The sequence below is a fragment of the Lissotriton helveticus genome, chromosome 10, assembly GCF_964261635.1.
Source record: "Lissotriton helveticus chromosome 10, aLisHel1.1, whole genome shotgun sequence".
Taxonomy (NCBI): domain Eukaryota; kingdom Metazoa; phylum Chordata; class Amphibia; order Caudata; family Salamandridae; genus Lissotriton; species Lissotriton helveticus.
In genome coordinates, this window is record NC_136071.1 from 1,047,665,520 (window position 1) to 1,047,691,302 (window position 25,783).

Below are 25,783 nucleotides of genomic sequence, written 5' to 3' on the forward strand. Positions count from 1 at the left end.
AAAATAATTAATCTCATTCTAAGACGCTACTGCTCCTTCACCAGCCCCCCTAGCACATGATGGTTTTTAGGTCAAGCCTGGGCCGAACATGCACTGCTCTGCGAGGCATGCTGCATTGAGGTATTATTATTATTAGCAACACCAATAGCTCAGACTTTCAGCAATGCAAGACCTATTGCATTGCAAATGTTTGTTTTCATTGGTGCCCCTGCTCCTCCGCGGGTCAACACCTAGTGTTATGCAAATTCGATAGGCCCCACAAGGGTCTTGCATATGAAAGAAACTCTAACTGCAATTGGTTGTAGTCTGGATGGAACAAATGTATGACATAATGTATACATTTACAATGCATGCCTTTACAACTCAGTTTTTACATCGCAACATCCTTTACAACGTATAATTTTACATCGCATGCCATTACAACGCATTTTTTAAAACTACACTTTCAATGCATTCCATTACATTGCATCATACCATTACAATGCATTTGAGGTGAGTGTTGAATAGTGCAGGGGTAAAAATGACTATTCTAACTCTGGTGGATGCAACAGTAGGGTAAGTGTTGGATTGCGTAGGGGTAACAATTACTATTCTAACTCTAGTGGGTGCACCAGTAGGGTAAGTGTTGAATAGTGTAGGGGTGAAAATGACTATTCTTCCAGTGGGTGAAACAGTAGGGTAAGTGTTAGATAGTGTAGGGGTACTATGCGTTGTAATGGTATGCGTTGTAATGACATGCGATGTAATGCCTGCGTTGTAGTGACATGCGTTGTAATGACATACTCTGTAGTGCAATGTAATGGCAGCGTTGTAGTGACATGTATTGTAAAGGATGTTGCGATGTAATGACTGCGTTGTAAATGTAGTGCAATATAATGACTGCGTTGTTAAGGTTGTTTCCCGGATGGAACACTGGATGCATTTGGCAGGTTTGGTCATCCAAAGCTATTTTAGTTCTATGGTGAATATTAATACAGAATTGGATCTCTTTCCATGGGGCATTGAGTGCAAAGTTTACAACATAAGAATATAAGCCACTTCAGGGTATTTGGACCAGCAATCTTTAACGGAAGATAAAAATTAGAAACATTGCGTTACCATAGTTACCAAAATCAGAACTGTCTGCAGTTTGAAGAGTACTTTATTCTATGAAAATGGAATACATTAGGAACATTATGCTCTACAGGGATGTCGCTTCTCTTAAAGAGTACCTACTACATTAAGTAAATACAAAACATCAGGACAAGGCATTAATTAATGTTCGAACAAGGGTTTGAGTACTGAAATCTTATTTCACTGCCCTGTACTGCACGGCAAGCTTTGCTGTGGGCGCATTACAAAAGAGGTTGTTCCTACCTCACTCTGATACTGTGAAACTTCTTTTGCAAATGCAGTGTCAATTGTAGTTGGCATCTGCTTGTACAGAGAATTCGAAAGTTTTTTCTTGTCTTCTTTGTATTTGGCCTGGAAAGAGATGAATATTCAACAAAAGTTATTGGCTGTATGGTGATAAAAATATGGTCTTACATTTCTTTTACCCAGCGAAACTGAACGGTTTTGATGTTTGGAAAAACAACATGCACAGTCATTCATGGGGTGGGTGGGGGGTTGCAAGCATTCAAATTAGCACTTTCAATTAATTTCCCCTGCATGTTCATACTAAACCAGAATTTGCCATGGTCAGCAGCAAATTGTAACTTACACCTCTAAAATTCACATAAAACATATCTGCTATGAGGGCTGTCCATCACCTGCACTGTACAGCTAAACAAAAATCAAACATCACCAGATGAACAGGCATGGAATAACTGGAGATCTCTTGCACATTGCTGGACTTTAATATAGTCCACCACTCCAAGCCCCAAATATCTATACAATCTGACCGCTTCTTTGTATCTCACAAAGACACTAAAATATGGGATGGCAATATAAAAGTGCCCATCCCAACAGATTTCTCCCCTTCTCTCTCCCACCAACTATGCCAAGTCAGCATCACAACTATACATAAAGGTTAGATTACGTAACAGGAAATAGGAACAGTAAAATGTATTCTGATTCCAAATAATGTGGTAAAAATATTACCAGTAGAGAGCTTGCAAAGTGTTTAACATTTTGAAATGAGCAACTATGTTTCAAAGTTGGGCAGACAGCTAGGTTGGGGACCACAGGGGTATGCCACTCCAAATCAATTCTCTCACTTCCAATATATATATGTATGATTTTAGTTATACTTTTACAAGAGATACTATTGGTTGGTAATCTGCTCATATGTACAAATGAAACATACTTTGCAAACTGACTATCTGAAGGAGTAGAATTTGTGGATATGGCTGTTCTTTGATGTAGCACTTGTAAGCAATGTTTGAAGCAAATCTACCATGTGTTCTATTGTTTGACAAGAAAAGACTTCAGGAGTTGCTAATTACAGTTTATGTATTACAAAATACTGGAATTAATAGAAACTCTCAATAAAAACATTACTCGTTGGTGACATCTTGGGGTCACTATATTCCATCATATGAGGTATGAGTGGTTGGCTGGAATTTCAATTGCTGTTAAAAGTGAATGATTGGTTGTGTGACCACTTGCTAGAATGACAGCTATGTGGAAACTGTTTTTGATATAAGCAAATGGTGCAAATGTTGATTGTTCACTCACATGCTCATTGGGGCATTTTTGTATTCACTCCTTTTTTCAACATTTTCTTCTTCACTCTGAATCAACTGGTATATGTCCTACTCCATTAGCCCCATTGCACACAAATAACATTAAAAGATGACAAATTAAAAGACTGTTAGTATAATTTGATTTAAGCTAGGGTGATCCAGGGTGATCTCCAAAACGAATTTAAAACCACAGGATGGATGGATGCTAGAGACATGCGAATTTCTTAAGGCAATTGCAAGGCGCAATTATGTTCATTGTTGTTGTGGTTCTTCCACAGGGGGTGGAAGGCTGTGAGTCCCACCTTAAAAGTGCTGTGATTATACTTTTTGTTTAGTCTAGACCTACTCTCCCTGTTTGGCCTATTGAAACCCCTAAATGTCTACGGCCTACAATGCCTTTAACATGGTGGCACACTATATATTTAAATACTGTGCCCTCACAGTGACTTATGGTCAGAGTGTAGAGTGCTTTACTATAATATACATTATAGATTAAATCAGCATCAAAGTACAGTTTCTTCACAGTTAGGCCTTCGGACAAGTGTGACACACTAATCCTATGGTAATTCATATCAAATGCCAATCTGACATTAATATCAACATATCTGAAATGGCAATTAAAGATTGATAATTTTTCTCTGACTCAGTTCCCAATTCAACTCTAGCCTTTGAATCTCCCTGTTGGGCTAAGTTAATTATTTTGCTGGCCAACTGCAGGATTAAATATCTTTGTATCCAATAGGGCCATTTGCCAGTGAATAGCCCTGCTCCTTGGAGAGGAGACAGTAGGGGCAATTACTGTATGTGCTAATTACTTTTCACACTGCACTTGGCCTGGGAAGGGGACACTGGAGGGTTCTCCTGGAACTTCTGACAGCTGGTGGAATATGACCTACAGAGAGAGAAAGCCCCTGGCTTCTGCTAACCCAGGTGCCCTGCAAGTGGCACCTGGCAATTAGAGCATGCTTTAGTAAGCACAACTCAACTTTCCTTGTGCAGTCAATCATTACAGATATTAATGAACATCATTGTAAGTTATTTTAATGGTGTTGTATCGGTTTATAATTACATATTTCTGCTTTTATTAATGTGGTGACACCCTTGCAAAGCCAGTATGACTCTCTTTTGATAACTACACCTCATTATATTGTGCCCAGTGATTGAAGGTGTATTTTGGTCTTTAGTTTCATTGCTCGCTAGGGGTGTTAGCTGTTAGGAGGATGTCACCATAGGTATTTTTACCTGCTATCTTGTATATATTTGTAAATTAATGATGAGTAGTATTGAGTGGTGTTAGAACTTAGGGCCTTATTTCAAAAATTGGTGATGTTTACTTTTCGGTTGACACCTCCCTTTAGATAAGGCACAATGAAGCTGGTGAGATTGTCTCACCCAACAGTGGGGGTTCATGAAGCCATCCTCCTCCACTGGATGCAATTTCAACATGACATTCCATAGTGATATGCAGGTATGAGGCAGGCAGCAGAATGAGAAATTGAATCACTCACTTGGGCAGAGAAGCATAAAGTTGACTGAAGCCTCTCTACTCAATATGGTTCATCCAGATGGAAATGTTGTTATCAAATCAAGAAGACAGCAAAGTCTCTGCTATATGGCTTTAAGTCTATGTTTGTGGAACACCATCAGAATCCTTATTCAGGTCAGTCAGGAAAAGTGAAGTACATTTGGATTTAGAAGAGCTTTCATGTTTTGTAGTGCCCTAGACACATTACTAACCTTTAGTCCACATGGTCATTTAGGATATGTTGAAAATGAAAATATAACAATAACTTCCATTACTCACCTCTGAAATAGCATCCGATACATTTCTCAGATGTAGGGTATCTGGTACAAAGAGGCACTTGCCTTTCGATTTTTCATACTGTTCCCTGTAACATTTCTGAAGAGAAAATATAATTGAAATAATGTGATAATCTCAAACACTCATGAAATTATGCTTTATCTATTTGCAAGCTATGTTTTCATAATGTATTCATCGATTAGATAGTACCAGTACAATGCAATGTAAAACTATGGGCATTTTACAATTAGGTAGTAGAATATGCAGCTACACTTTATATTATGTAACTACTTGTGAGAATTGCTACTGTTTTTTCTTAGGCTTTGCCAGTGTATGGTCTGTAGACGTGAAGCAAAACATTTTTAGCCACAATAAAATGTATTTAAAAAAGACCAGTGGGTAGCTTACTCACTTATAATGGTTTCCCTCATAAGTGGCACAAATGGTACTTCAAAGTAGCCACAATTCCAAATGTACTACATCCCAGAGATAAGAAGTACAACACTTTGGAACGTGTATAGCATGCAAATTCTGTTCAGTGCATGTGCATGCCCTGAACAGAATGACTTCATAAATAATGACACGTGTAAATTACTTAAAAATAACCCTCATTACACACAGTTCTATGCTTACTCATCACTGTCCTTACTACGCAAAGTGAGGCCGTTTCTTGGAGAAAGCCACACTCTACTGCCCTTTAATACCAGCATTTTAAGTTCTCTTTTAAAAGCCACACCTCGAACTTCCTCTTAATGTAACAAATAGAACATTAGGTGAGGGCTGTTCCATGATCAGCTGAAAGCGTTGGTCAGGAAAGGTGGCTAAGGAGCCGACAAGTGGGAAAAGGATGCATACATGTATTCCTTCTTCGCATCACAAACTGACACCATTGTTCTGAGAAAAGCATCATGGTCTAGTTCATGAAGAACCTGTTACAAGATGGTGGTTTGTCATGTAAACTTTACCTTAGGTTTCCTATCTAAAATGAATTTCAAGTCTTCCTGTGATGTTAGTTCTTGCTTCACATATACACAAAGGAGGCATTCACAAGTTGAAAATGCATTACAATGCAATTGTTACCTGCCTTTCGAACCCTGCTCAATGTTAACAATGTAAAGCTTGAATTACGTCCCAATGTACTTCTGATAAAGGGGCCTTTCATCAGTGGGGTACACTTCATATTGAATTCATAAACTGGAATACCTAAAACCGATTCCATATGGGAAACATAAAGGTAGCCATTGTCATGCATCAAAATTAGGGACCTTGCAGCAGACATGGTAGTGAACAATCTCGTTGCGTTCCAAAGTAAGAGCGTCCATCTAGTTCTGCTTGTTAGCTACACATTTTACAGCATGGGAGGGAGATGTTCCGCAACACCTGTGACATCAGGAAAATAAAGAACATTCTTTTTACATTAAACATTTAAAGTTTAATAATATTGGAGAGGTTATCAGATGCTCTTGTTTGTTTGCTGGTGATATATTCTAAATTAGAACTGTTAGAAATAGGGATCTCTAGTTGGCAGAGTTAGGTACCTTTGTCCAAATAGGAACCCTTGCTTCTACTCAGGGTAAGGTGGATACACTCTTTAGATAACCCTGGCTCACCCCCTTGGTAGCTTGGCACGAGCACACAGGATTATCCCAAAGGCAATGTGTAAAGTATGTGTACCAACACTCACAGTAATACAGTGAAAAGACCACAAATGGACACCAGAGCAGTTTAGAAAAATTAAGTATCTTTATCTAAACTAAACAAGACCAAAACGACAAAAGTCCAACATACAGATACTCAGGAAAATGTCTTTAAAAAAGCCTATTGCAAAAATAGGCTTCTTGAAATCAAATAGCACCAATTGGGGCTATTGTGACATCAGGACAGCACAAAATCCAAAGTACGGCGCCGCCCACGGGGATCGCGGCATTGGGCACGGAGTCACACAGACCCCGAAACAACAGTACCTTGGAAATGAAGTCAGTGACGATGCACGGCGTCGGAGATGGCCAATGTCAGCTCCGGTGATGATGCGACTCCGGCAAGTTTCTCGAGTCACCCTCAGCGGTTATCGCCCCGCGATAACAAGATACAGGTGCTGGCAAGGACGGAGTCGATGCGAGCACTGGTGTGGGTCACGGTCAGTCACTGCTGGCGTCGGCTGTCATCGGAGGGCATAGGAGCTGAGGAGCAGGCTGGGCAATGCTTTGTTCACTTCGCGAGCGGCTCCCCAGTCCCGGTGCTGGTCGTGATGTCACAGTGGCAGCATTGACGGCATCGGAAACATGGTTTCTTACTTCTCTTGGGTTTCTTCCAGCTCCCAACAGCAGAAACAACCTCCAAGGCCCAACACAGTTACTTGCACCTCCTGGCAGGTCAGAACTCACAGCAATGAAGTTCGGGGGAGCTGGGGATGAAGTCTTTTTGTCCCTGAGACTTCAAAGCAGGAGGCAAGCTCTTCTTCAAGCCCTTGGAGACTTTCTTCAAGCAGGGGACACAGCACACAGCGAAGTCCTTCTCCTTTCTTTGGCTGAAACAGCAACTGCAGGCCAAACCCAGACACAGAGCAAGGGCAGTACTTCTCCTCGGTTTCTTCAGCTCTTCTCCTCAGCAAAGGTTCCTCTTGATTCCAGAAGTAGTCTAAAGTTCAGGGGTTTTAGGTCTGATACTTATACCCCAAAATATATTTGATCCCTTTATGCAAGGGGCTCTGGGCCTGCTCCAAAACAGTTCTGGGGGCACTCTGCATGTGCACAATAACATCCTTTTCCAGTGTGAGCCTTGGACCCAGACACACCACAGGGGGGCAGAACCAGCACTGTGGGAGGCAGGCATAACCCTATACAGGTAGAGGTGCTACTCCTCCCACCACTCCAAATGCAGATCAGGCCTATTAAGGTCAGGGTCAGGGCTGGGTCATCCTAGAAGGGCCAGGCACACCTCAACCCCCTTAGAGGCTGTTTACAGGGAATACACATCCTCTGTCTCTGTCACACTGAAACCAGACAGTCATTTCAGAAACAGGCAGAGGCACACAGAAAGGTTGGAAAAGAAAATAGCCACTTTCTAAAAGTGTTATTTTCAAACACGTAATTTAAAAACCATCCTTACTAAAAGATGTGTTATTAAATTCTGAGTTCAGGGATACCAGACTCCAATATCCTATCTTATCGCTATGGGAAGATATGCCATTCTGTCATATTGGCAAGATAGCCTATCAATAGTGAAAAACGAAATTGGCAGTATTTCACTATCAGGACATGTTACACACACCAGTACATGTCCTACCTTTCACATACACTGCACCCTGCCCAGGGGGTTACCTTTGGCCTACCTTAAGGGTGTCTTATGTGCAAGGAAAGGGAAGGTTAGGGCCTGGCAAGTGGGTGCACTTGCCAGGTCGACATGGCAGTTCACAAACTGTGCACAGGCACTGCGGTGGCAGGCCTGAGACCTCTTTTCAGGGCTACTCATGTTGGTGGCACAATCAGTGCTGCAAGCCCAGTAGTAGCATTTGAGTTACCAGCCCTGGCACACTCAGTGCACTTTACTAGGGACCTACTGGTAAAACAAATATGCCAATCAGAGAGAACCAATCACAATATCAATCTACACAGGGAGCACTTGCACTTTGACACTGATCAGCAGTGGAAAAGTGCCCAAAGCATCTAAGCCAGAAAAAACGAAATACAGCAGAGCATCAAAAACAAAGGAGGTAGAGGCAAAAACTTCAGGGAAAACCACGCCAAGGATGCCAGGTCTAACAAGAACATTGGAATGTTGAGTGCTCAATTGAAGACAATGGAGTAGTTCTGGGAGTGGTTCGCGGATTCTGCATAGCCAATTGGGTGGGAGTGAGGAAAACGCTGTCGCAAGAAATAGACACAGCGGAGGAAAATCTTAGGGGAGCTGAACAAGAGCACTCTACTAACCCTGAAAAACGGGAGGAGGTCATGGAATTGAGGGAAAAGGTAGCAGCGGTAGCGGAACGATTGCGCTGTTTTGACCATAGGGCTTATTTGGCCCGAGCACACGCTGAGCGGGACAAGACGGGTACCTTACTGGCGTGGCTGGCCAACCCCCACCCTAAATGTGTCCCTATACTGGCATTGGAGTCCCCACTGGGACGGTTGGTGTATACCCAACATCAAATAAATGATCGCTTTCGAGATTACTATGCTGATTTATATAGTAGCCAGTTACAGGCAGGGGAAGCGGAGATACAGGCTTTCTTGGAACACCTAGAGTTGCCCACCTTGGACGAGGAGCAGGCGGAGTCTCTCGGCTGTGATATTACGCTTGCGGAAGTCCGGTGCGCTATAAAACAACTGTCCTGGAACAAAACTCCGGGGGCTGATGGTCTGCCCATCGAGTTTTACTCGGCTTATGTCGACATCCTTGCACCTAGGCTGCTATCGATGTTTAGGGAGGCAGGCCAACTGGGGATGCTGCCATCCTCGACTAGGGAAGCATTATTATCCCTTTGCTTAAACCGGGGAAAGCCCTAACGGACCCTTCTGGGTACCGTCCCCTATCCATGCTTACCACTGATTATAAAATTTTGATTCGTATCCTGGCCGCCCGATTACTCCCGCACATGTTACACTTGGTATACCCTGATAAGGCTGGTTTCATCCCTACCCGCAATACGGCCGGTAGTATACGTAAGTTGATACGAATTTTGAGCGGAGACCATGGGGCCGACAATCGGGCGGTGGTCCATTCAGTGGATATAGCGAAAGCATTTGATAGCTTGGAGTGGCCCTATTTGTTCGCAGTTATGAGGGCTTTTGGGCTGGGAGAGGGATATGTCCGCTGGACTGAAATTTTGTATTCGTCAGTCAGCGCTAGAGTAAAGGTGGGAACGATCATCTCCTCCTCGTACCCAGTAGTGCGAAGCACCCGACAGGGTTGCCCGCTCTCCCCTCTGTTATTTGCTCTGGCTATAGAACCATTAGCAACTTGCGCTCGATTGGGTAGGGCGGTTCAGGGCCGGAGGCTCCGTGGTCAGACGCACTTCATATCACTATATGCGGATGACCTATTGATGTTCCTAGAGGATGATGGGGAGGCATTGGAGGGGGGCTCGTGCTCTCCTCCGTAGGTTCGGAGACATCTCTGGCTTGAGGGTAAATTGGGGGAAGACTTGCCTTTTCCCTGTGTCCCGGGCACATGTGTCCTGGGCACGTGACCTACCTGCGAACGTGCATGATGTCACATGGGAGCCTCATTTCCTCTCTTACTTGGGGACACATGTTTACTATACCCAGGAAGACCTACTTGATGGAAATATTGGAAGAGCTATAAGAGGGCTTAGGAGTAGCATGCAATTCTGGGGAACGTTGCCACTGTCGATGGTGGGCCGAGCGGCGTTGCTGAAGATGGTGCCACTTCCTCGTCTGCTTTATTTCTTCCGTACATTGCCGATGTGGATACCCGTAGCCCTCTTTCGTCAACTCCGTTCTATGATGACCGGTTTTCTCTGGGGAACTGGACGGAGAAGGGTGGCGTTGGACACCCTGATGCGGCCCAGGGCAGAGGGGGGACTTGCTGTCCCAGATTTTGAACTGTAATACCTGGCTGCGCAGTTCCAGGGGCTCACCCAGGCAGTGGCGCGGGAGTTTAGGGGACCTGAATGTCAATTTGAACCAGAGGTGGCACGGCACGTCTTGTCCTTTGTGATCTTGCAACAAAAGCTAAGGATGGATTCATTAACTATGGAGGAACGCACTCTGAGACTTTGTTGGAAAAGGTACCATAGCAAGATAGGAGTGGAATGCCCTTATGCCCCAGAGATACCCCTGGGCATGTGTACGGCACTTCCGTATTGGGGGAGATTGGTCGGCCCTTGCGACATGGGAGGAGCTTGGGCTGCAGGTAGTGGGGGACCTGTATAGCGAGGGCGTTCTCTTGTCTTATGACAAACTGCAGGAGAGATTTGGACTGCCACGGGGTCATTAGTTAATCCATACGGCCTTGGTTACCGCCATTCAGAAATACTGGGGGACGGGCCTGTTAGAACCACCAGTGAGTGCTGCATGCCAATATGTAACGATGGCGGCGGGTACATTCAAGGCAGTAACCTGTTTATATAGGCGAATGATTGAGGAAGGGCTGTCGCCACTGCAGAGACTACGATCACACTGGGAAGCAGATATGGATAAGGAAATACCGGACTTGGCCTGGACGCAAATAGTTAGGAGGGCATGGAAGGGCACTAGGAATGCTAGATTTCAATTAGTTCATTTCTTTGTACTGCATAGGGCGTACCTTACTCCAGAGAAGATTAATCAATACTTTCAGGTAGATACTGGGCACTGCCCCCGCTGCAGGTTGAGGGATGCGGGCCTTCTGCACATGCTGTGGGATTGTCCGCAGTTGGGCACTTATTGGGAGGACATTGTCACAGTATTAAAGGATATTACGGAATGACAGATTAATCCGGATAAAGGAACCTGTCTTTTACATTGGTTTCCCCACACTAGCAAGACAAAACTGACGAGCAAGTTCCTGGACTTGGGGTTGGTGTTGGCCAAGAGAGAAATTACGTCCCATTGGAAGACCCCGGGGGGCCAGTTTCATTAGATGGAGGGCTGCTCTGCTTATATGGGCGGGGAGTGAGAGTGTGATTCGGATGCAGCAGGCCCAAAAATCACACAATGATAAGGCACTAGAAGCAGCGCGGGCATGGGAAGCTTTGGTTGCAGAACTAAGAATGGATGGGACGGACGCTGATTCGGAGCTGAGTGCACCTGTGGGGAATGACGGATTGTAGTGTAACGGTCCAACAACAGCAATGTGGAGAGACATGGAAAAGGTTTCCCCCCACTTCTGATATAGTCACAAGATTACGTATGGCTGCATGACTGGTACCATGACAATGTTCAGTTATTTTACTTTAACGACTTGTTGCACTGAGTAGAATTGATTGACACGCCGGTGAGATGGGATGGGGGATGAGGGGTAGTGCAGGTTGACCTAATTATGCTGAGACCTTATGGTGCGATGTACAGGATATACAGGAATATCCTTATGTTCATGAGGAACGATTCGTGCTATGGGCAGGCTCTTAAGGATTGTTTGAATGTTCTGCTTTGATTGCACTGTAGCGAGTCAAGTTATTGCAGCCTGTGCTCTGACGAGACTACCCACTTGTGTAATTTGGTTTGGTCATCTTGTACGCTAGTTGTGGATAAAAATAATAAAAATATATTTTTTTTTAAAATAGAGGGTTGTCCATAGGGCCTGATTGTACAGGCCTTATTATTGACTATAATATACAGATGTGAACTCTTAACATTCTATGTCAGATGAAGTACTTAAAAAGGCACATCTCATTGAGATAAATAATAACCAAACATGGTTTTTGAACGATATTCAAGGTTTAATTAGAGGACGATCGGAATAATGTCTGAAAAGCCATTACTTTCTTACTCACCTAAATACGAATAAAAGAAAGATCCTAATATCCACTAAATGTGGGTGATTACACAGATGTGCTCTATGTATTGCATATTAAAAAAAGGTTAAGACCATTAGCACTAAAGGGGTGATAGAAAATTAAGTGTAGGTGTCCCTGCTGAATATCTATCTTCTATGTTGAAAAGCATCTAGCAAACTGTCAGATTCAATGGATGATGTCATCAGTGTAATCATTTGAAGTGTCATCAAAGATGCCATCAGTTATATAATTTAACATGTCCTGAGTGAAGTAAAATGTGAGGTCATAAACAGTGAATGGCGGAGGCGCAAGCTATAGTTAGCGCAGTAAACCATACATCGTTATTTTCACAGGTTTTTCGGGGGGGGGGAGTTAAATCTAAGTTTTAAAAAAATTAAAAAATGGAGTAGTTCTGGGCTTAGAATGGCTGTTATAAGCCCAGATCTCCAATATTCCACTGTTTGTCTTTCTGTTTCTCCCTTTTTAATCTAGAACATTCTAGCCTTAGTGGGTGGAATGTTCAAATACCTTTAAAATAGCCTTCCTCAGGCTATATCTGTTGTTATAGGCCCTATATGTCGTTATATGGCCTCACCTGCGGCTCAGGCCTATAATTCGGATTCAGGACCATTAAGAACCAGTAAAGCCTGCGGCAGCGGGCTATAAGGCTACAGTAAAAGCTTCTTCTATATGGAATCGCACCCTGATTGTAGATAAATAAATAAATCTTAGCAAATTGTGGTAACGTTTGAACACGAGAACTTTAGCCTGTTTACATTAAAATTGAGAAATGTGATATCAGTGTCCAAGCGGATGAGCTTGAAGGGCAGATGTTTTGCATCTCAAAAGTGGCAACTCATATTTACTTCGGTTATTATAGCTGAGCTTTCCAAGCTTTAAAAAAGTTGAAACATGTTTGCAATTTTAGGGCTTTATTTAATAAGGCAATTGAATTGAATGTGTGTGTGTTTTATGTGAACACAACCTATGTGACCGCGACCTATGCTCTCTCCTACGCTCTTATGGCCCAGGTCCGGTAAAACACATATCCAACACACACATCCCCATACCCACATTTCTTACAAACCCTCTGAGGCTCCCAACACTCAACAACAGAGGTTCCGTCCCTAACAACCTCAGAAAAGTTCCCCTCACACTAGAAAGCTCGACCACCCTTCTCTCTCCCAAACTCAAATGCATCCTACTCAACTGCAGATCAGCCCAGAGACACTCCTCCGACATCGCTGATCTCGTCTCAGCTAGGGATCTGGACCTAGCCTTTCTAACGGAAACGTGGCTTACTGAAACCTCTACCCCGATTATGGACATACTAGTCCCCCCCAATTATCACATCATTAGGCTGGACAGGTCTCCTGGCAAGACGGGCGGGGGAATTGCTTTCATTTTTAGGAGCAACCTCTCCGTTACTAAAGGCACTGCCCCCTCCCTTTCCTCCTGTGAACTCCTCGGCCTCGACATCACCAGCGAAGGCAAACAAGTTTGTGCTTTACATCTCATCTTTCACCCGCCTGGTGACAATCTCATATTCACCCAACAACTCATGGACATGATCACGTCCAATGCCGGTCGGCAGACCACCCAAGTCTACCTGGGTGACTTCAATCTCCACTGGAACGATCAGAAAGACACAGTGGTGAATAGTCTCAAAACTCTCCTTAATGCGCTTGACCTCACCCAAATATGCGATAGACCAACACACGACAAAGGCTCGATACTCGATCTCATCATTGCCAAAGAGAACTCTACACAACTGGAGGCGATTCTACCCTGCGATTGGTCAGATCACCACATTATCACCTTCTTTATCAATGAAAAAGTTAAACCTAACCCTGCTCAACCAATCAAATCCAAAACTTGGAAAAGAGACATGAAGAATCTTAACCCCTCTACCCTGCCTCCCCACATCGGCAATCTCCTCCATCCCCCTTCAGGTGCCTCGGATGTTCAATCACTGATCGACCACTACCTTGACTCTATGAATACAATAGTCAATGAAGTCACCCCCCTGCAACTGAAGAGAGTCTCCACCAAAATTTCTAACCCCTGGTTCGATGATAGACTCAATGACGACAGGCGTACTATGCGAATGGCAGAGCGCACCTGGAGATCTGACCCCTCAGCACTGCACCTCAAAAGGCTTAAGAACAAGAGAAATGCCTACTTCAGGAAAATAAAGCGCACAAAGTCGGACTTCTTTAGCCGCCAGTTGGACCAAGCAAAAAACAGGCCAAGAAAGCTGTTTGAACTAATCAAGACCCAAACAAAGACACAACCCTTACAATCAAACAGCACAACAAGCGACACCCCACACTGTGAAGCCTTCTCCGCTTTCTTTAAGGTAAAGACTGACAACATAAGAAATGACCTCATCATGGATGTAAGCCGATTCCCCAACCACACCAGAATGGCTAACACTCAACCTAAAAACAAGGCAACTTGGCTGTACTTCGATACCTATTCGGAAGAAGCAATACACAAACTGCTCTGCACCTTAAAGCCCTCTAATCACCTCACAGACCCTCTACCTGCTAGTGCTGTAAAAGACTTCATCCCCTTGCTCCTCCCTCTCTGGACCAAAATCGTCAACAGCTCTCTGCAACAAGGCCTCATTCCAGACTCCCTCAAGGTGGGGCAAGTCACGCCTATACTCAAGAAACCTACAGCTGATCCGTCTGACCTAAACAATTATCGGCCCATCACCAATATCCCCACCCTGGCCAAACTGCTGGAGAAATGTGTCCAACTCCAACTAACAAAACACATTGACCAATTTGACCTCCTCAACCCTCATCAATCAGGCTTCCGAGCGAAACATAGTACGGAAACAGCTATGACACACATAATTGATGACGCCCTCCAAATTCTTGATCGCAATGAGTCCTGCCTCCTCATCCTTCTTGACCTCTCGTCAGCATTTGACACGGTCAAACATGAGAACTTGCTGGAGCTGCTAAGCACTAGAATGGGTCTATCGGGAACTGTTCTCAAATGGTTTTCGTCCTTCCTTCACAACCGGTCTCAGAAGTTCAAGATCAACAATGTGCTATCTACACCTGTGCCTGCAGATCTAGGGGTTCCACAAGGATCCTCCCTCTCCCCCACACTGTTCAACCTCGTCATGGAACCGCTCGCCACCTTGCTCCAAGCTTCCAATGTCCAATTCCATATGTACGCCGACGACACACAACTTTACCTAAAACTACAATCCCCGGAAGATATCAAACATCTGAATTCCACGCTTATTAACACTCAATCTTGGCTGGCCGATAATCACCTCAAACGAAATGCTCTGAAAACTGAGTTCCTACTCATCTCACCCCCGGCGAAAATTTCCATCACCCAAACCTGGCTCAATAACCTAACAGCACTCAATGTCCTACCTACAATCGTGGACTCTGCGAAATCCCTAGGCGTCACTCTCGACGCCAAGCTCAACATGCAGCAGCACGTTAGCAAAGCCACAAAAGCAGCTAATTTCCAAATCAACACACTGAGGAAAATTAAACCCTTCCTCCCTGCCGAAGACTTCCAAACTGCTGTACAAGCTTTAGTCATCCCTCGAATAGACTATGGAATTGTGGCCCTCAGCGGACTCCCGCCATCCACAACAGCACCCTTAAGAGCCTCCCTGAACGCTGCGGCGAGACTCATTACTGGATCAAGAAAGCATTCGCATATATCCCCAGACTTAAAGTCTCTAAAATGGCTGCCTTTTGAAGCCAGAATACAGCTAAAAATTGCAGTTATGACACAAGCGGCCGTGCACCACAATGCACCCAACTACCTCGCTCAAAAGTTGTCTATATCAGGAGGTTCGAGATCCAATAGAAGTACAAAAAATCTACTCCTGAAACCTCGTAGATTCCGGAAAGAGAAAACATACAAGCGCTCCTTTTCAGGAATGGCACCCAGGATCTGGAATGCGCTCCCCCCTGAAACCAGGCTTATCTCCTCCACTGCACTCTTCAAGAAAGAGGTGAAAACCATCCTTCTGGCCAAGATCTCCTGAACCTCATAGGTGCTGGATCAGAGACTCTGCATTGCTTTGTACCACTGTTCACATTGTCCTTTGGCACTATACGTCTACTTGATGGGGACACTACTACGCTACTCTCGTCTACCGACCAATATAGGATACACGCTGGTTTACTGATCCACTCTCCCGTTGCCCTCACTCAGTGTTCTCTCTATACTATTACACTGGTATAAGCCATCCACACACCCAAGGTGTACCTGAACACCCCTGTAGTGGGATCAATGACTTGTGCTGTCTTATATTACTTGTTTACCTGATTGTATATTGATATGTTTTATGTATGTTATTATTATTACCATGTTAATGACTATTACACTGCTCCCATTATCTCTGTTCATTCCTACTGCCCTTACCCTGTCTATGTGAAGCGCTCTGATATCTGTAAGGATCTTGTTCGCGCTATATAAAACTTTGAATAAATAAATAAATAAATAAATAAATTAGACCTGGTATTTAGATGTATCTAATAACCTGTGGAGATACTTATCAAAACGCATTTGAGAAAGAAGTGAACCTAACAGGTAAATAGTGCAGTGGAAAAGGTAATATGATGTATCAGCTTATGATTTGATAAATTCAGATGAAGATTACTAAACCAAACAGAGTGGGTTACCTGAATATTTAAACGTTTTAATACAAGGTGGTGAGAGATGACATAAGTAAAGTAGGGAAGAAAACCTTAAACATTGCATCAGACATGAAAGAGGGTGCTTGTCAACCTGCACCCGAGTATCAAGCCAGATTGAAAAACATTGAAGGCATTTTTAATTCAGTTCTATTCCTACAGTTAGAAACAGCCTATTCAGGCAACTTTGAAAGAAAAAAGAGATTGAATATAAGACAGTGAAAGGTGGAAAGCTAAAACAGATGCTTAAGATTTGGCTAGAGTGCAATAGGAGCAATGATAAAACATGTCTCAGAGTGAAGCAGAGATGCAACTCATTAAAATACCCATCTAAACACCAATGAAATGAACAAACCTTCTTTGACAAGAAGAAAAAAACCCTGGCTGTTTCATCATGGTATAATAAATGAGATTTGTGAAACAAGACCAGCAAATCTCCATCAGAGGAAGGAAGATTCTGGCTGTATGATTTACAGAAACCAAGATAAGATTTCAAGGTAGCCATATGTTTGGTGTGAATGTTCAATCATCTAGAGCTGAGTATATTATAAACATATACAAAGCTCCTCCCGATGGAAGGAGACACCCCGTTGCACCGCTCTGTGGTTCAGACTGTAAAGTCTATCTGTTTAATCATCAACATTACTTCTCATCTTGGGGTTCCAAAAAATATTTAATTGTTCATCAAAGTTTCCATAACATGTAGGTTACTAATTGTACATCCAGCATTAGCATCATCAGATATAATTCCTTCCCCAATGCATTTCGGGCTAATGTGTAAGCCCTTCCTCAGGGGACAACTCTACAAAAAAGGAACAAATCAACATGTCACTGTGTGTGCTCAAACCATTCAGGTGCACACATTATCGCATATCACTGTGTTCGTGACCGGTATTTAAAAAAACAAAAAGGTGCCCGAATGTTCATGTGAAAACCAACACTCATGCGTGTGTTGTTAGTTCAAAAGTATGATCTGTAGTCGGAAAAAAGGATAGTGTTTAGATAAAGATCCATCCAGCCCATAAACATGAAAAAGAGTCAGAGTAAAAGCCACCTTATACCCCGGTCACCGGACCGTGAACTTAACAGAGATCTAAGCCGTTAAACATGCATTGACGTGAGCAGTGTACTCACGGACTGTTTCAACCAGCTTTGACGCCGTCTCTGAAACAGAACAGCGCGTGTTAACCAGGGGACGTTAACTTCGTTACTACATCTACTGACGCGGTCTCATGCGGGAGTACTTACTCGGTGATGTGTTTCAAAGCGCGCATAGCCGTCAATGTGTCGGGAACCCCGGCGGTGTGCTCACTGGGTGCAGTTTTTACCGGCTCATGCATTGGAGTGAAAAGTGAAAACGGACTAATGAAAACCAGTGCAAACGAAAACGCGGCGGCCATATTGGGTGAGGCCTTCCCAAGTATACGCGGAAAATAAATCAAAGTGAAAGAAAACATGGTCACATAGGATGAGCTTCAGAAACACAATGTATGAACATAAACATAACTAATTACAGATAACATAAAAACTCAATTCGATCATTCAGACCGTGTGGCTGCATCGATGCCATGTAGCGAATCCAGAAATTTTCTCTTTTTAGCAATGTCTCTTTGTTGTTGTAAGTGGGGGTGATTTGTTCAAGTATGACAAATTTCAGTTGAGCTACAGAATGTTTTTGTTCTACGAAATGTGCTGCAACAGTAGATTTCAAGTTTCCTGTTCTTATATTGCTCTTATGCTCAAGTAAACGGGTCCTGATTTTCCTCTCCGTATGTCCAATGTAACACTTGCCACATGGGCACTTAAGCATGTAAATTAGATTAGCTGAGTTGCAAGTTGCATTCACTTTTAATTTCACGGGATGACCCTTCATGGGGTGACTGATAGTGTTCCCAAGAATGCAATTATTGCAATTGCTGCAATTGTAACAAGGACGTAACCCTTTAAATGTGGTGAATTCTCCTTCTGTGGTGGATTTCTTCAGAATTTCCTTCAGATTACGACCCCTGGTGTATGCAAACATAGGTGGTTGATCAAAGATGCCTCTAAAATCTGGTTCAAATTTTAACAGTGCCCAATGTTTACGAATAATGTTCTTGTAGCAGTTACTCAAAATGCTATATTTGGAGACCACCACCATCCTGGTGTTAACTGGTTTGACGGTTGATTGTAACAAATCTTCTCTTTTCATGTCTCCAACTTTGCTGACTGCTGTGTCTAAGATTTGTTGTGGGTAACCACGATTTTTGAATCTTTCCACCATGGTGGTTACTTCCTGTTTGCAAGTATCTTCCGAAGATACTATTCTTTTCACTCGCATCAGTTGCGATAAGGGTAAATTCTGCTTTAGCCCGGGTCTGTGAAAACTCTGGTGATGTAAAAGTGAGTTCCTATCTGTAGGCTTCCGGAATATCGTGGTGTTCCAATTTCTATTGTTACATTGTATCTCCACATCCAAGAAATGTATACACGTTCTATCCATGTTCCAAGTGAATTGTATTCGCTGGTTGATGCCATTCCATGTGTTGAGAAATTCTGTTAATTCCAACTCTGTTCCCTTCCAGAGAATAAAAATGTCATCAATGAATCTCAAGAAGATTTTCCCATGCCTTAACCAGGTGTTCTGGTTGAGAATGTGTGTTTCTTCAAACGCTTTCATCACAATGTTCGCATAGGACGGCGCGGCACAATTTCCCATGGCTGTCCCGTTCAGTTGGTGAAACCATTGGTTGAATACTGTGAAATAGCTGTGGAAGAGTGTAAAAATCATTAACTCCATGAGCAAAATTTTTATGTCTGGATCCAGATCTGAATTTGCCAATTCTTGTTCGATGGCTGTGATGCCCATGTCATGTGGTATTGAAGTGTAGAGTGAACAAACGTCCACTGTACACATGAGTAAATCTTCATCTTGGGATGTTTTTGTCACTTCTTCCAATTTCACAAGAAAATCTGTTGTATCCCTTATGTGTGACCTGGTATTCAATACAAATGGTTGCAAGTATCTGTCCAAAAATTTTCCAATGTGTTCATGTATAGATCCCTTCGTGGACACTATCGGTCTAAACGGGGGTCTAGTTGGATGCTTGTGCATCTTGGGCAACATATATAACGTTGGTGGTTTAGGGTTCTCCGGTGTGAGGTAACGTCGTGTCCGATCGTTGATGGTCCCTTGGTCAAATGCTTTGTTGATGATGTCAAGTAATGTCATCAAGAATTCCTTGGTTGGGTCAGCGTTCAATGAAGCATAAGTGTTATGATCGCTCGTGTGAATCAATACTTCCTCTTGGTAAAATTTAGCGTCCATGATGACTAACGCACCACCTTTATCAGCTGTCTGGCATACTATGTTGGGATTGTTCGCAATTTTACGTAACGTGTTTTTTTCCATTTTTGTCAAATTTTCACGTTTTGCTTTGGTTTGGAAGGGCAATTTCAGTAGATCATTTTTCACCATGCTCTCGAATACATCAATAATTTTGTGGCTGACAGGCGCCATGAATGTACTACGTGGTCGAAGCCCTCTTAACATGTCATCATCAGTGTCTGCTACGGTAACTATGTTTTCAAAATAATGTCGGAGTCTGATGTTTCTGACCAATTTAAATGTGCTCACTTCAAGCTCTAACGTGTTAGTTTGTGTGGTTGGTACGAAAGTTTGTCCCTTCTGTAATACTCGTAATTCTTCCCGTGTCAGTTCTATGGAAGAAATGTTTATCACCAAGTTGTCAACAGTGTTCATTTCCGACGGTAAGGTTTCTTGGCTTTTGGCAATTCTTTTACCACCTCTGCGGGTTTTTCCCCTCCTGGATCTGTAGTTTGATTTGAACCCTCCTCTAAAAAATGAACCGTGGATGTAGAGGTACCCGGTTGTTGCTCAGTAGGCGTCACTTCAGTTGCAGCCCTCGTTGTCTTAGTTGTTCTGTTGTCCCCATCTGAGGAGGAAGTCTCATTCTCCGAGTAAGGATTATACGCTCGGTTTGGGCGTCGGCGGGCGTACACTTCTGCCCAAGTGTACACCTCGCCGAGCTTATAATCGATGGTGTCCCTTTTATATTTACGTAGTTTCCGTTCTTGAGTTTCCCTTGTGTGCTTATCTAGTTGGGTATTCACGTCTTCCAACAAGGTTGCCAATTCAACGGGGTCCATGGCTTCGTCCAGTTCCGCCCTGATGGTTTTGATGTCTTTGGTCAATTCTTCAAGTGATTTAGATAGTTCCTCCACTATCAAAAGTATTAAATCTAACGAACATTTGTTGAGGATGGCAAACCATCTCTCAACAAATTTCGCGTTGTTTTTGCACAAAAGAGGTTTTAAGGGAACCCGTAGGCCCCTGGGGATTCGCTGGGCGCGATGGTACCGCACCAACGTTGATGCATGTAGTTTCTGATTGCATTCCTTTTTCAATAAGTAGAGTAATTGTTTTAAATTGCTTTCAGGGCTGCGAGTGCTGGCAGCTGCTATAACCTCCTCCTGGATCATCTCATAGATTTTATCTGCATCCCCCGCCGAGAAGGCGAAGGTGTCTGCTTTTAAATCAGTCATGCTGGTTATGCTTTCGTAATTCATTTTTAAACCAAATGGCGTGCTAAATCCTTGGACAGAAAAGAGTAGAATCCAACTAAAAGATACAGGACTTGCACAGCAGTAATTCAGTGATTATAGTCAATAGTATACGTTATAGCGTGCGAGCAGGGTTGAGCGCTGTCTGTGCCATCCAGCGAAACTGAAGACTAATACAAAGCTCCTCCCGATGGAAGGAGACACCCCGTTGCACCGCTCTGTGGTTCAGACTGTAAAGTCTATCTGTTTAATCATCAACATTACTTCTCATCTTGGGGTTCCAAAAAATATTTAATTGTTCATCAAAGTTTCCATAACATGTAGGTTACTAATTGTACATCCAGCATTAGCATCATCAGATATAATTCCTTCCCCAATGCATTTCGGGCTAATGTGTAAGCCCTTCCTCAGGGGACAACTCTACAAAAAAGGAACAAATCAACATGTCACTGTGTGTGCTCAAACCATTCAGGTGCACACATTATCGCATATCACTGTGTTCGTGACCGGTATTTAAAAAAACAAAAAGGTGCCCGAATGTTCATGTGAAAACCAACACTCATGCGTGTGTTGTTAGTTCAAAAGTATGATCTGTAGTCGGAAAAAAGGATAGTGTTTAGATAAAGATCCATCCAGCCCATAAACATGAAAAAGAGTCAGAGTAAAAGCCACCTTATACCCCGGTCACCGGACCGTGAACTTAACAGAGATCTAAGCCGTTAAACATGCATTGACGTGAGCAGTGTACTCACGGACTGTTTCAACCAGCTTTGACGCCGTCTCTGAAACAGAACAGCGCGTGTTAACCAGGGGACGTTAACTTCGTTACTACATCTACTGACGCGGTCTCATGCGGGAGTACTTACTCGGTGATGTGTTTCAAAGCGCGCATAGCCGTCAATGTGTCGGGAACCCCGGCGGTGTGCTCACTGGGTGCAGTTTTTACCGGCTCATGCATTGGAGTGAAAAGTGAAAACGGACTAATGAAAACCAGTGCAAACGAAAACGCGGCGGCCATATTGGGTGAGGCCTTCCCAAGTATACGCGGAAAATAAATCAAAGTGAAAGAAAACATGGTCACATAGGATGAGCTTCAGAAACACAATGTATGAACATAAACATAACTAATTACAGATAACATAAAAACTCAATTCGATCATTCAGACCGTGTGGCTGCATCGATGCCATGTAGCGAATCCAGAAATTTTCTCTTTTTAGCAATGTCTCTTTGTTGTTGTAAGTGGGGGTGATTTGTTCAAGTATGACAAATTTCAGTTGAGCTACAGAATGTTTTTGTTCTACGAAATGTGCTGCAACAGTAGATTTCAAGTTTCCTGTTCTTATATTGCTCTTATGCTCAAGTAAACGGGTCCTGATTTTCCTCTCCGTATGTCCAATGTAACACTTGCCACATGGGCACTTAAGCATGTAAATTAGATTAGCTGAGTTGCAAGTTGCATTCACTTTTAATTTCACGGGATGACCCTTCATGGGGTGACTGATAGTGTTCCCAAGAATGCAATTATTGCAATTGCTGCAATTGTAACAAGGACGTAACCCTTTAAATGTGGTGAATTCTCCTTCTGTGGTGGATTTCTTCAGAATTTCCTTCAGATTACGACCCCTGGTGTATGCAAACATAGGTGGTTGATCAAAGATGCCTCTAAAATCTGGTTCAAATTTTAACAGTGCCCAATGTTTACGAATAATGTTCTTGTAGCAGTTACTCAAAATGCTATATTTGGAGACCACCACCATCCTGGTGTTAACTGGTTTGACGGTTGATTGTAACAAATCTTCTCTTTTCATGTCTCCAACTTTGCTGACTGCTGTGTCTAAGATTTGTTGTGGGTAACCACGATTTTTGAATCTTTCCACCATGGTGGTTACTTCCTGTTTGCAAGTATCTTCCGAAGATACTATTCTTTTCACTCGCATCAGTTGCGATAAGGGTAAATTCTGCTTTAGCCCGGGTCTGTGAAAACTCTGGTGATGTAAAAGTGAGTTCCTATCTGTAGGCTTCCGGAATATCGTGGTGTTCCAATTTCTATTGTTACATTGTATCTCCACATCCAAGAAATGTATACACGTTCTATCCATGTTCCAAGTGAATTGTATTCGCTGGTTGATGCCATTCCATGTGTTGAGAAATTCTGTTAATTCCAACTCTGTTCCCTTCCAGAGAATAAAAATGTCATCAATGAATCTCAAGAAGATTTTCCCATGCCTTAACCAGGTGTTCTGGTTGAGAATGTGTGTTTCTTCAAACGCTTTCATCACAATGTTCGCATAGGACGGCGCGGCACAATTTCCCATGGCTGTCCCGTTCAGTTGGTGAAACCATTGGTTGAATACTGTGAAATAGCTGTGGAAGAGTGTAAAAATCATTAACTCCATGAGCAAAATTTTTATGTCTGGATCCAGATCTGAATTTGCCAATTCTTGTTCGATGGCTGTGATGCCCATGTCATGTGGTATTGAAGTGTAGAGTGAACAAACGTCCACTGTACACATGAGTAAATCTTCATCTTGGGATGTTTTTGTCACTTCTTCCAATTTCACAAGAAAATCTGTTGTATCCCTTATGTGTGACCTGGTATTCAATACAAATGGTTGCAAGTATCTGTCCAAAAATTTTCCAATGTGTTCATGTATAGATCCCTTCGTGGACACTATCGGTCTAAACGGGGGTCTAGTTGGATGCTTGTGCATCTTGGGCAACATATATAACGTTGGTGGTTTAGGGTTCTCCGGTGTGAGGTAACGTCGTGTCCGATCGTTGATGGTCCCTTGGTCAAATGCTTTGTTGATGATGTCAAGTAATGTCATCAAGAATTCCTTGGTTGGGTCAGCGTTCAATGAAGCATAAGTGTTATGATCGCTCGTGTGAATCAATACTTCCTCTTGGTAAAATTTAGCGTCCATGATGACTAACGCACCACCTTTATCAGCTGTCTGGCATACTATGTTGGGATTGTTCGCAATTTTACGTAACGTGTTTTTTTCCATTTTTGTCAAATTTTCACGTTTTGCTTTGGTTTGGAAGGGCAATTTCAGTAGATCATTTTTCACCATGCTCTCGAATACATCAATAATTTTGTGGCTGACAGGCGCCATGAATGTACTACGTGGTCGAAGCCCTCTTAACATGTCATCATCAGTGTCTGCTACGGTAACTATGTTTTCAAAATAATGTCGGAGTCTGATGTTTCTGACCAATTTAAATGTGCTCACTTCAAGCTCTAACGTGTTAGTTTGTGTGGTTGGTACGAAAGTTTGTCCCTTCTGTAATACTCGTAATTCTTCCCGTGTCAGTTCTATGGAAGAAATGTTTATCACCAAGTTGTCAACAGTGTTCATTTCCGACGGTAAGGTTTCTTGGCTTTTGGCAATTCTTTTACCACCTCTGCGGGTTTTTCCCCTCCTGGATCTGTAGTTTGATTTGAACCCTCCTCTAAAAAATGAACCGTGGATGTAGAGGTACCCGGTTGTTGCTCAGTAGGCGTCACTTCAGTTGCAGCCCTCGTTGTCTTAGTTGTTCTGTTGTCCCCATCTGAGGAGGAAGTCTCATTCTCCGAGTAAGGATTATACGCTCGGTTTGGGCGTCGGCGGGCGTACACTTCTGCCCAAGTGTACACCTCGCCGAGCTTATAATCGATGGTGTCCCTTTTATATTTACGTAGTTTCCGTTCTTGAGTTTCCCTTGTGTGCTTATCTAGTTGGGTATTCACGTCTTCCAACAAGGTTGCCAATTCAACGGGGTCCATGGCTTCGTCCAGTTCCGCCCTGATGGTTTTGATGTCTTTGGTCAATTCTTCAAGTGATTTAGATAGTTCCTCCACTATCAAAAGTATTAAATCTAACGAACATTTGTTGAGGATGGCAAACCATCTCTCAACAAATTTCGCGTTGTTTTTGCACAAAAGAGGTTTTAAGGGAACCCGTAGGCCCCTGGGGATTCGCTGGGCGCGATGGTACCGCACCAACGTTGATGCATGTAGTTTCTGATTGCATTCCTTTTTCAATAAGTAGAGTAATTGTTTTAAATTGCTTTCAGGGCTGCGAGTGCTGGCAATGTGTGCACCTGAATGGTTTGAGCACACACAGTGACATGTTGATTTGTTCCTTTTTTGTTCCTTTTTTGTAGAGTTGTCCCCTGAGGAAGGGCTTACACATTAGCCCGAAATGCATTGGGGAAGGAATTATATCTGATGATGCTAATGCTGGATGTACAATTAGTAACCTACATGTTATGGAAACTTTGATGAACAATTAAATATTTTTTGGAACCCCAAGATGAGAAGTAATGTTGATGATTAAACAGATAGACTTTACAGTCTGAACCACAGAGCGGTGCAACGGGGTGTCTCCTTCCATCGGGAGGAGCTTTGTATTAGTCTTCAGTTTCGCTGGATGGCACAGACAGCGCTCAACCCTGCTCGCACGCTATAACGTATACTATTGACTATAATCACTGAATTACTGCTGTGCAAGTCCTGTATCTTTTAGTTGGATTCTACTCTTTTCTGTCCAAGGATTTAGCACGCCATTTGGTTTAAAAATGAATTACGAAAGCATAACCAGCATGACTGATTTAAAAGCAGACACCTTCGCCTTCTCGGCGGGGGATGCA

At 43.1% G+C, this 25,783-nt stretch overlaps 1 protein-coding gene across 12 annotated transcripts in view; it reads right to left on the reverse strand.

The window, feature by feature from the left end:
• The window catches only part of NEBL (nebulette), an 874,906-nt gene that overhangs the window by 353,748 nt on the left and 495,375 nt on the right, over positions 1-25,783 (reverse strand). For 10 of the 12 annotated variants that reach the window (XM_078663756.1, XM_078663754.1, XM_078663752.1 and 7 more), the window contains 2 exons: positions 4,471-4,566; positions 1,357-1,464 (listed from right to left, as the gene is read on the reverse strand). The exons of the other annotated variants lie outside the window; for them this stretch is intronic. In XM_078663756.1, the coding sequence (XP_078519882.1) occupies positions 1,357-1,413 (57 nt within the window). In that variant the 5' untranslated portion in view covers positions 1,414-1,464; positions 4,471-4,566. The remainder of the gene's footprint in view (positions 1-1,356; positions 1,465-4,470; positions 4,567-25,783) is intronic. 12 annotated transcript variants of the gene reach the window in all.